The sequence below is a fragment of the Lingula anatina genome, chromosome 5, assembly GCF_051362555.1.
Source record: "Lingula anatina isolate TDL-2025a chromosome 5, LinAna3.0, whole genome shotgun sequence".
NCBI classification, from domain to species: Eukaryota; Metazoa; Brachiopoda; class Lingulata; order Lingulida; family Lingulidae; genus Lingula; species Lingula anatina.
Window position 1 is genome coordinate 8,082,339 of NC_141771.1, and position 12,272 is coordinate 8,094,610.

A 12,272-nucleotide genomic window follows, 5' to 3' on the forward strand; every position below is an offset into this window, starting at 1 on the left:
ATAATTATTGTTATAATTACTGTTGTTGTTGTTTTTGTTATTATTTTAACTTTAAAAAGTGAATGAAAGGAAGAAAATAAGAATTATATGCTCAACTGAACTAAGAAGTATATTCTGTTTGTACCTACACTAGTGTTCTACCACTTAGGGCCTATATGTATTTTTTTATTGCAACACACATAATCATGGATAAACAGTAAAGGCTCATTCCCAACAAAACTTATCTTTCAACATAGATTGGCCAAACTCTGCAGGAACTCTCAATAAATGCAATCAGATTTACAGATTAACATGCCTCCTCCTTCCATTGAACAAGAGCTAGGTGTGTTAATCTGTTACATCTGACTGCATTCAGCATGAGTCCCCTTGAGGTTGGATTGATGTAGAACGATAGTTTCATTGGGATTGAGTCCTAAAATTCATGGTGGATCCCAGCTGCACAAAAGGTGGCACCACTGGACCCAGTGGAACATGTCAAACGCTTCTTCATTACTGTAAAAAGTGTCCAATTTGAAATCAATGGAGGTAATGAGGGAGCTGTAGATAAAGACCACATACATATTAGTTCCAGAATCTCTATCATTTTAGAGGATGTGTGACGTCCATGAATTTAAGAAAATCATTAAGAAAAATTAATGCTTCTTTTATTAGCTTCGTTTTACAGTGCTTGTGCCTTGCCGTTAAGATGGGTCTAATTGGGAGATTAGAACATTGGAGCAAGACTGTGAATTGAGTTAATTTGATTCACAAAGGCACTGCTTGCGTGCATTAAGTATATAATTATGAATAATCTTAGGCAATAAATTTGCAATTGTCCTAGCATGTCTTCACATATAGAATAGTACTTTAACTGTGGAAAAAATTCTAGTAAATGCCTTAAGTTTCTGTTTTGTGGTGTACATGTACTTTAAAAGTTTTGTGATGGAAATCTTAGTAAGGGTGATTAATTTTTTTTTTTCGATAGAACATATACGATAATTATAAAACACAAGTTGAAATGTTTTCATACCATTAGGTTATAGCCAACCTGGATGTAAGCTTTCATCAGACTGATTTGAGCAGATGTTTTTTACTAACTGGCTGCTAGGAGGAATAACGGCAAGGACCAGGTAGATCAACACCCCTGCCCATCCCCCACCCCTGTTTATGGTTGGCAGGTAGCTAATGATCATTTTTCTTTATTTTGATAGAGAAATGTTTTGAGTAGCTTATTTTTAATTACAAAGGTGTGTTTTCAGCTAATTGATAAACCAAACCATCAGATGATGTCATTAAAATAATAATAATTTCTCATTGCTAATTTTGTTGCAAACGGATCAATAGTTTCCACAAAGCCTTATAGTACAAAAGCAGTAAAAAGAATAAACAAGGAGCTTAGATTTTGGTGAACGTCTGTGGAAGAAATGATGAAACATTTTAGAAGTACCATGGGATAAAATTAGAAGAGCACTAATTAGAAAATTGATCAGTACCAAAGAAAAATATATGATTTGGTTGTCTTCATTTCTCAGTAGACCAATAGATAATAAAGGCTTCAGTTTTCTGTTCACTCCCTTGCTTATTAATCTGACCCCCTGATCAACAGGAGCAGGACAGCCAGCCAAATCATGGAGAGGTTCCAGAAGGGTATTGACCCAGCGTGCCCCTGCAAAAATTTGTCTCATTTAACGTTCACTTACGGTTCTCAATCTATTCTAGAACATTTGGTGTATTTTTTTACAGTTCTAATGTTGTTCTGTAATGAATGTAACAGTTCAACAACTGTTTTTGGGAAGTCCTTTAGAATGTCTGAGAACAGATTACAAACATTTTTCAGTAAAAGAGAAAAACATTATGTTATAGGACAGATTGAGAACCGAAAGTGAGCATTAAATGAGACAAATTTTTTGCAGGGGTGCTATGCTCGAGCTACCAGTGCCCCCTATAGTGGTACATGCACATTCTCATGAAGCACCCACACCCACACATGCTCCACTGTAGTCTTGAAACGTTCCACCTGATTGGCTAATATCCTGTCCTCTGACCTACAAAGTATTGTAACCCAACAAGATGCTCCTCCCAGAGTACATACTGTGGAGCATTATACCCAACAGGGCACTTCTCCAGAGAATCATCTCATTGCACACTGTACATGTACACTCCATTGGGACAACTGTCCAGTGAGGTGCATTATCTCTTATATTGGCCCACTATCAAATACCGCAGGCGCTAAGCAGCAATTTTAAAAAGGGGTTCTTTTCTTGAAAAAGTAGACCTTGTATATGTAGAATGAAACCTTCATGTACCTAGATAAAATTTTACCCAGAAGGGACATTCTTTCAACCCCCCCCCCCCCCCCAAGCTATGGGCCTGTACTGATATATAGGCATTTATTGCATAAAAGAAAAAAATACTTACTGGTACTTTCAGCCAGATCTGTTCTAGTGCCTTAAATTGAGATCTCTGCTGCTGCTCTTGAAGTATTGATCTAGTCCAAGCTGTAGTTGGAGGAGTGAAATTACAGTGAAAATTACAACAAAAGTGGGTGTCTAGAAACATGAAGTTGTGAAATTTATCTTCCAGTTGGTTACATGTAACTTTACCACAAGACCACAGAATGCCAAATCCAGCAGATATACACGCTCCTTCAACAAATGGCTTCTATAGTGGATATTTCTAAAGATTGCCTACGTCAACTTTTACCATTGGAGATCTGTTCTTCAGTGTGATTATTTCTTGTGAAGATCACTTAAATATATGAAAGTGTTTGCAGGTTTCTGTTGCACTGAAAAGTAATTGCTCAGATCAGCTTTAAAATGTCTAATAAACTGTTAAGTCATTTGACAAAAATAATCAAAATAATCATAGTTTTTCTAACAAATTTCTTTCTTATTTGCTGTCAGTGGTGTCATTATAAATACTTAAGACTACTGTTTCTGCTTACCGTGTGGAGTAGTCTTGTCGATACTGTGTTCTGTATGCCAGTGACACCTGGTGGCAAACATGTAAGCCACTGATGTACAGAGATACAGACAGAAGTGCTATCAGTGATAAATAACAACTGTTGCACATTATGCTACCTTAATTTTTCTTTCAGTTGCAGTATTGACTTTGCACTTTAAAGTTGACCACCATGCAAATTTTTATTAGTTGTACACTTTTGTGCTCAGTTGGTATTGCTGGTGTATTGCCAAAGTAAGCATTCCTATACATCTCAGATGTGCATTCGACTGATAAGTATCAAATAAAATGAAACCTCATCCAAAAATACCACAATGATAATATGAAGTTCTAAAACACAAGTTTGAGAAACATGACTTTGAAGGTATAATTTTGAATTGAGATGGATTAAATGTGGACTCAGATCCTCATATTTGATAAACATGTTGATCATTACATGTACATTTAGACCCATTTTGGAATGACACATTTATTTTGGAATGACACGTTTAGTCTGTTACAGATACATGTATTATTCATTTTGAGCAACCTAGCTAATGAACGATGGCAGATTGACCCAAAAGATTAAAGACCTTGAGAACTGATAGCAGCTGAAGGCAGATATCTTGAAATCCAAGGTGACGTAGGCAAATGTTCACTCAGTTTTTTATCATTTGTATTTGTGTATGGCTTGATAGGGTTGAGGTGAATTTTTTTGTGTGTGTGTGCTGGTGCATAAGCTTCATAATACATGTAACTACATGGTGAAGTTGTTTTTTTTTAATGTGTGTGTGTGTTTAAAGTTGCACAAATTTTGCATTTCATCAGTATGATACAGTTCACCATTGCTGGTTCTATTAATTTCAATTGAATCAGTCAGTATTTTATAAAACTTTGTCCCATCTGAAACTTTTTCATTGTTATCTTGGTAATACAAGCCTAAACACATTTGCATGTATACCAACAATGATTCCAGAGAACTTTACCACAGAATTGCCTTGACTTTATCTGTGATAGCTTAATATCTTGTTACCTTCTTGATGACATTTTCCAATCCAACAAGAAAAGAAAGTTTTTCTTCCCGTTCACAGTAGGTAATGTTACATTCCCTTTATCAAGTCTTATTTTTATTACATTCATTCCTTTATTGATTATGGTGTATTTCAATACTGGAACAATGACTTTTATCTAACAGTAGACTACATAATACTAGCCAGTACATTTATGAAAGCACATCTTAAATAACAGAAAGAAAAAACACTCATAAGTATTTGCGAAACACCCTTTACTGTAATTTATTACTTACACAATCTCCATAATTCTTAAGCTTTGCTGACTATTATTTTACGTGACAGTAAAACTACACCAAAGAAAATGAAAAAAAAAATATAGAAAAAACAAACACTTGGTATTGGGAAAGAAAGGTGTACAGAAGGATACCGACATGGGTTTTGATTTCTTTTACATGCAACCATCTGGTAATTTTGTCTAAAATAGTCTAGTAAAAATTATTTGGTGGACAGAAGTTTTTGAAAAGAAATGTAGCTGCTGTAATTATAGTAATGCACAAAGTAAACAGTCAACAGAGTTTATGATCAGGTGCTAGTTTTTTGTCAGTCAATCTGAGAAATGTATAAATGTCAGAAAATAAATGTTGTTATGGGTTTTATTTGAGTCTGCCATGGAAATCTTATCATTGCAACATTGCAAGACATCAACTAGAGCATGAATGCATATTGATTAGGTTTTCTTTTTTATCTTTCTTTTCTTTCCCTTTGTTTTTCATAGAAAGAATCTCAGAGTGAATCTTACTAGACATTTTATATAAGATTTAGCAGATGAGCAAAGTTAGATATGGTATTACAATTTAAAACATCAAAACCAAGTGATGCGACTGGCCATGAGCTGATTCATGAGTAGGAAATTTTTTTCTTGAAGAAGTTTCTGTTTGGCGTGAAAATTACAGATAGGATTATCTTGAGATCAGTTGTGTTTGGTGCTAGTATGACATAGTGACTCATAAGTTGTGTGATGAATTGGTTATTTAAACATGTCACTTCTTTTAGTATTGACTAATAAGTGAGTAACCAAATAACAAAATGTTATATTCTCCTTTTTTTCATTGTTGCTTCTTAAATGTGGCTGGGAAATTCCAGAAAGGATACCTGTAATATTAAAGCTTACCTGTGAAGGGGGCCGTCCAGTATGTACCCTAAGATGTCCCACCGCAGCCCAGACAGCTATTTCACTGGGTTGCCTGGTGATGTGGTCATCTATATGGTTGCCTGGTGTTGTGGTTGCCTGGTGATGGGTTTCAGACTCAAATCGGTATGGTTTAAAGACTGGTGATTTTGTTGATGGGTGATATGGTTGCCCAGTGATGTAGTTGACTGGTGTTGTTGTAGTTGCCAAGGGATGTTGTTTCCTATTGATGCACTTTAGATTCAAACCAGTGCAGTTTGAAGACTGTTGATGTGGTTGCCTAGTAATATGGTTGCCTGGCGATGTGGTTGCCTGGTGATGCACTTCAGACTCAGAGCAGTACAGTTTAAACGCTGGTAGTATGGTTGCCTGGTGATGCAGTTGACTGGTGATGCGGTTGACTGGTGATATGGTTGACAAGTGATCTGGTTACCCAGTGATGTTTTCCTGGTGGTGTGCTTTAGGCTCAAACCATTACAGTTTAAAGGCTATTACCTGAAAACATCCTTTTACAAAGAAAAAAGTTTTTATGCAAAAGCCAAAGTGTTAGAAACCCACACAATCAGCAGGGGACACATATTTATGAGCATTCCTGTTTGTTCAGGTGTAAAAAATAGATAATTTCAGGTTACATTTTTGCCCTGGCTCATGTTTATTTCCCTGAGCATAGGTTGGAAGGATATGAGCCAGAAAAAGATAATAACCAATTTAGAATGGTTGCAGGCCTTAGATCAAGTGTACTCTCATAAATGATATTTTGGAAAAGATTTTTAAATAGAAAATAGTTATTTTTATGCGAATATGTTACACTGTTTGTAACTTGCTAGTGAGAGGTTGGATCACTATCAGTAGAGATAAACAGGTAAACTGAGTGCATTATGGTCTTCACTTTGCCCCACAATTGAGATATGTACGGTACCTAATGTTGATGTACATGGAAAATAATTATTTAAATGAAATAAAATGTCAGAGGAAGAAGAAATAAAAAAGGCTAAGATTACAGTTGCTGTGTAAATAATGATAAAGGATTAAAATAACTTGTAGCAAAACTGGTTGAGTTTGCAATCTTTTATAAAAGTAGGAGGGAAATGAAAATATTATTATTATTATTATTATTATTATTATTTGATAGATTTAATATTTGATTACGATATATTTCAAGGAAAAAATTAAAGGGAAAAAAGTCAACATTTTTTTTTTTTGGGGGGGGGGGGGAAATTCTAAACTTCATTTTCAGTTTACAAGTCAACTAACTCAAAGTGGTATACAAACATACAGAAATTATTATTATTTTTTTGTTTATTTTATGATATTGTGTTGTGTTCACATGAATAAATGGATTTATATTTGCATTTTTGATATCAGGCTCTTGCTATTGAGTTCTTGAATTGGATCTTCAGACATGATTAAACAAATTTGTTTGCATTTTTTTTGCCTTATGGGACCACAAACCCCCAGTTGCCAGGCCATTTCTACCCACTTTTCTCTTAGAACCCAAGAATATGTCTCATGTTTTAAAACTAGCCTCCAAATCCAAAGTCTTTGTGTTGAATCAGATACAAACAAGTTGAACATTTGGGAAACCTTATCCGTTTGGATCAGATTTTAAAAAACATAGTTGCCATAAATAGATAGATGAGGAGGATTTAAAATGTTACCTATGTGTATAACAAACTGTTCATTCCCAAAATATCCAGTGTGTGGAGCATGATATTCCTAATCAAAGACTATAGCTAAAGGTGGCAGCCAGTCATAGAGCCATTCAGTATCCTATCGGAGTGTCAAATATGATCAAGTCAAAAATGGCCATCATACTAAGATATTCTATGTCTCTCTCCAAAATTAATCTTTCTTTAAGTATAATTAAGCTTGAGGTGGTAGACAGTTACTGTCAGGGGATGAAAAGAACAGATCAAAGCTACAGGAAGCAGACAAGAGAACAAGTCACTGGAACCCAACAGTGGAAATAGAAATGAATCTCAAATGAATCTGAGCTCGACAGAGTTTCTCTGATGATTAATTGTCTGTAAAGCACCCTGAGTGACAGACTTCAGTCACACAACACTGTAACACAAAGATTGATACATGTGGATGTGAAGTCATTGACAAGTTAATATTCCATAGAACATTCCTTAATTCTCAGATGCCTTAAGTTTATACTTGTAGTAATCAAATGTGGCCACCTACCTGACATCATCTCAAAATTTAAAAAAAAAGAGAAAATCATCTTAAATTTATGAAGTTTTTTTTTTTTTGTAATATAAACACTGCGTAAATTTAATTTAATAATATGTAAAATTTCATTCTTTGAATGTCAGATTTTGATATACTAATAGTACAATTGCGTTGCTAAAGAACAAAACAATGTCTTGATTACATTCTCAAGCTCCTGGTGCTGTACAGGGATGTTAGTGTTAGTAGCACCTAGATCTGAAGCATTCAGGATATCCATCATGGCTTTGTAAATAGTACTTTCACACTCATTAATATTTAGTGCTGAGCTTGAGATTTTTTGCCAAGGTGTGGTTTATTTGAGAAAGATTAAAGGTGGTGTATTTATCAGTAAAACATTTTGTCTTTACGGCACTCACGGTTAGTACTCAAAGGTTTTTGTGTTTTCCTCTGGGCAATCAGTCAATGACATTATACTGTGTGCTGGTCTCTTAAGTCTTTGAAACATCAATTTATCCTCTAGCTTATGTAATGTCATTGAATAAACAGCCAACTGAATGAAATGAAAATACCTCTGAGAAGAATCATGCATAGATTGATATAGGATTACATTGATTTCATCATACATGTAGTTGTTTTTGAAGTCTCATCAGCAAGAAACATTTTCTATTCAACAACAAACCAAAAGCAACCCAATAATAACTAGATTAATGAAAACATGAAAAAAAAAAATGAAAACAAAATGGGCTTAATTCAAGAATTAGCCTAGGAAAACACTTTCAATTCATCCATCCAGTTTTGGTCAATTGTTCATCGACCTTTTTTTTTTTGTCCATCCATCATTCATGCATTTTTTCATTCATCCTTCTATTCATCTGTCCATCTTTTCATTTATTCATTCATTCATTTGCACATACATCAGTCTATCCATACATCCATTAATATTGGTTTCATATACACATTCTTTTTCATTTTAGTCTGGAAATCGCCCCACACAATGTGGACGTAAACGTTCATCCTACCAAGCATGAGGTCCATTTTCTCCATGAAGACGCCATCATAGAAAGCATACAGAAATGTGTCGAAACCAAACTACTTGGCTCCAATGCATCAAGAACATACTTTGCCCAGGTAAATATTAGGGACCATTCCCACATTCCCACTAAATTGCTTTCAACTTGATGGCTTAAATGTCTGTCATGCCTAGTAAAGCTGTTAGGGGGTAATAATCTTTACACCTTAGCTTATTCAGTAGGCGTGACAGACATTTAAGCTGGTTAATTGACAGCAGTTTTGTGAGACTCCCCAGGGAGTTAGATTGATCCAGCTGGTTCGATCTAGGCATGGGAACCCAGTCTTAGAGGTTTAGTTCAGAATTACTAGAAAATATTCTTTAAAAGGTTTTAGGTCCTTAAAGTGATTTTCAAAAAATTTTGCTAGAAGGTAATCTGACAAGTAAAAGACAAGTCAGTTTTTAATGTTAAAACTGAAGATATTACAGAGATGTATATGTTACAGTAGTACTATTTTTTGTTAAATAGTGCCACCACTTTGACTGGTGACCAAAAAATTGCTTAATTTCCGTTTCATTTTTTTTTTTTTTAGGATAGTGTAAATCCAAAATGTCTTGTGATTTTGACAAGTTGATTTTAAAGAAGTAATTACCCTGTAAATTAAAAAATATATATTTTGTGATTTTGACAAATTGATTTTGAAAAAGTAATTACCTTGTAAATTTAAAATATGTTGTGATTTTGACAAATTGATTTTAAAGGAGTAATTACCCTGTAAATCCAAAATGTTTTGTGATTAAAACAAATTGATTTTAAAGAAGTAATTACCTTGTAAATCCAAAATGTTTTGTGATTTAGGGGAATTGATTTTAAAGAAGTAATTACCATGTTGTAGGCACTGCTGCCAGGAGCCCCTGTTTCTGTTGGAGAAGTGATCTCTGAGAAGAAGAAAACAGAGGAGGACACAGGTACTTCACTCATTATACAAAGTGTCCAAAATATGTATTCACTCACTGACTGAATTTATTTATTGATGTTTAATTGACATAGATACAAGTGTTACAGAAATAATTTAAAGAAAATAGCATGTAACATATTATTAATTTCATGTAAATATATAAATGTTCTCATAAACAACAACAATGATAAAAATGATACAGTATTTATGAGCATAAAGGCCAGTCAAAGGGTGCTTTCCCAGAGATTTAGATCGATCTAAAGATTAATTTTTAGATCAACTTAACTCCCTGGGGGTTCACGCTAAATTGCAGTCAGCCAAGCGGGCACCGTAGTTAATTACCCCCTTACAGCTTTTAGTAGGCGGGACAGACGCTTAAGCCAGCCAAGCTGACAGTAATCTAGTGAGACTCCCCACAGGGATAGATCGATCTAAAAATTTATGGAAATGGGGTGAAAGAGTGAGTGCTTTTTTGGAGGGAGGGGGAAGGGCACCCGTTATCATGCTTTCTTTCCAACAATTTAGTAATCAATATGGTATTAATTTGAAAAAGTCTGTGAAAAGTGGTCATTGAATTGACAGAAAGCTTATAGCCTCTTTGGTTGATTTTAACACTTATATATCAAAGTTGTATTATTAGTAGTCTACAAGTGCAGATAAAGGGGGTTTTTGAGCCTGCATTACAAAAATAAATGATAAAGTGCTTGGTTTTTTAGACCAATGATTTATATACATATTTTTAGTGATACAACAATCACTTATTTGTCCTGAGACTTAGCCTAGCTTTTGACATGCACTTAGTGCCCAACTGATGAGAACAGGATTTGTTCTGCAATACTTAGATGAGCATTTTCAGTAGGCTTTGATCATAGAAAATTGTATTCTGTTAATGTAAAGCTCAGACTTGCAGTGCTCTTTAGCCCATGTAGCAGATAAAAAAACATCTCTGATTCAACATGATATTATATCGTTTTAATACCAGCATTTTTTGTTAACATGTTTGTCAAAATTGTATGGATTTTACCTGGGCCATTTCATCTGATAACAAAGTGGTAAAAGAGTTTCTACATTGTGTTAGACAAATGATGTATGAGGCAACAGCGTGCCTACCTTTCCAGACACTTGATTGAAAAAAGTGGTATTAATTGCTTCTTTCAAGTCATTTGTTTATGACTTTAAGGGAAGAGGAAATTAGGAAAAGAATGGATTGATAAAGCAAAAAAAAAAAAAAAGAAGAAGGAAAAAAATCTAGGTGAATACCACAGTTAGATAATTTTGAGTAAATAAATGAATCAGTAAATGAAAAAACAAGTAAATAAATACAGTTTGACTATTAGATAAATAAAATATAAGCACATATTAAATGAGTATAAAAAAATCTAGGAGCACCTGTTGCCCTTGAACATGTTGACATTATATTTCTTAGATAACAATGTACATAGGTCAAGAGTTTTTTCCTGACTGACGAGTATCTGATAGATTGCCTGGTTCTAGGTATTAATTTCAGGAAATGGAAAAATGCAGAGAATAAATGGCTTCTCTGTACGTAAATCATTATTGAATTGCAATGGATCAAAGAAAAATCAAAACAATAGTGCTTTATATTTTGCTGACATGACTAGAAGTTTGTTTTAGGAGATTGTATGATAATCATTGCAGTCTTTTTGTTTGCTCTTATACTAGGTGTCTCTTTTTATTTTTATTTTTCAAAAGAAAATTTTAAACCAAAGGTTGATGTTAACTTCTTGATCAAATCCAGGAGTGGCCAATTTGGTATTTTAGGATTGATAAATTATTCATAGACGAGATATACCACGCTGGCATAGACATAGGCATAGATTACATGGTAGAGCCATTGGATACACTGAGAAAAGAAAAACCATAACAAAAAAAGGTTTTACAATCGCAGAACAGCTTGGTAATGAAATCTAAACTCATGATAATCAATCTACAAGTTTATGTAAATAGCAGCTTTCTGAGTGTCAACAGTTTCCATAGTCAGTCATAATATCGGAAAGTTCAGTTATCAGTATTGATCTTTCTGTAACCTTTATGTTATGAAAAAGAGTTATGTTACAGAATTATCTCCCCATTTTTGTAATAAATGAAAACAACATGGAATTTATTTTTTTCTTCGATTGTTTGCTGGCTTCTGAGGGTGATAAATAAGGAGAATAATGAATAATAAAAAATCTGAGGTATAATATTGTTTTCACACTGGTGTTTTCACACTGACTGAAAATGTGATGATTACATCTCATATGGTTTACAGATATTACTTGTAAACACTTGTGATCCTTTCACAAATGAAAAAATCACGAAATACTTGGAGAAGTGAAAATGGCATCTAAGCATGTTCAGACCCACTTGATATGTGCGTTATGGACATTATCTGCAGTTACCATTCTTGGCACATGTAATCTACCAGATGTCAACATGCTTCTGTGTCATTCATAAAAACAATTTTCAACTTCCAGTTAAGTCTTCTGCTATGTAATGGAGCCAAAGTGTACCAGCAAACATGCCTCAGACTTTTGTCATATCAGACACACACATGTAATATAAATAATTATATAAAACAGTTTTTGTATCAAAAGAGAAAAGAGAGAAAATGTGGGAAGAGAAGAGGGTGAAAAAACAAAGCTTGCATAAACAGCATGGTAGAAAAGAGGTATTATGTCAAAAAAAGGTGCTTATTACAATTTTTATTGTTTTTACTATTAAAAAATACATTACAGGGGCACCCAAAGTTTATGCACACCAAATGGTTCGCACAGACAGCAGAGAGAGGAAACTGGATGCTTTCTTTCAAAAAACAGGAAGCAATGGTCAGGTTGCCAGAAGAGATAACTCGGCAGGTGATGTGGGGGTGACTAAGGCAACAGATGCTCCATCAAGGTGATTTGTACAGTTGAATATATCATTTCATATTGAATTAATAAAACATCAGTTCATGTTTGTTTATTATCCTGTCAGTGAGTGATTCTATTTTTAATGTACCTGGTAAA

The 12,272-nt window shown here is 34.2% G+C and overlaps 2 protein-coding genes across 5 annotated transcripts in view; one reads left to right on the forward strand and one right to left on the reverse strand.

Annotated features, from left to right (window-relative positions):
- The window catches only part of LOC106169297 (melanocortin receptor 3-like), a 51,957-nt gene extending 49,198 nt beyond the window's left edge, over window positions 1-2,759 (reverse strand). For both annotated transcript variants that reach the window (XM_087012840.1, XM_087012837.1), the window contains exon 1: window positions 2,398-2,759. The gene's annotated coding sequence lies outside the window, so the exon portion shown is untranslated. The remainder of the gene's footprint in view (window positions 1-2,397) is intronic.
- Window positions 1-12,272, forward strand: part of LOC106162134 (DNA mismatch repair protein Mlh1-like) — a 79,355-nt gene that overhangs the window by 62,399 nt on the left and 4,684 nt on the right. For all 3 annotated transcript variants that reach the window (XM_087012834.1, XM_087012835.1, XM_087012836.1), the window contains exons 11-13: window positions 8,271-8,424; window positions 9,202-9,274; window positions 12,003-12,162. In XM_087012834.1, the coding sequence (XP_086868960.1) occupies window positions 8,271-8,424; window positions 9,202-9,274; window positions 12,003-12,162 (387 nt within the window). The remainder of the gene's footprint in view (window positions 1-8,270; window positions 8,425-9,201; window positions 9,275-12,002; window positions 12,163-12,272) is intronic.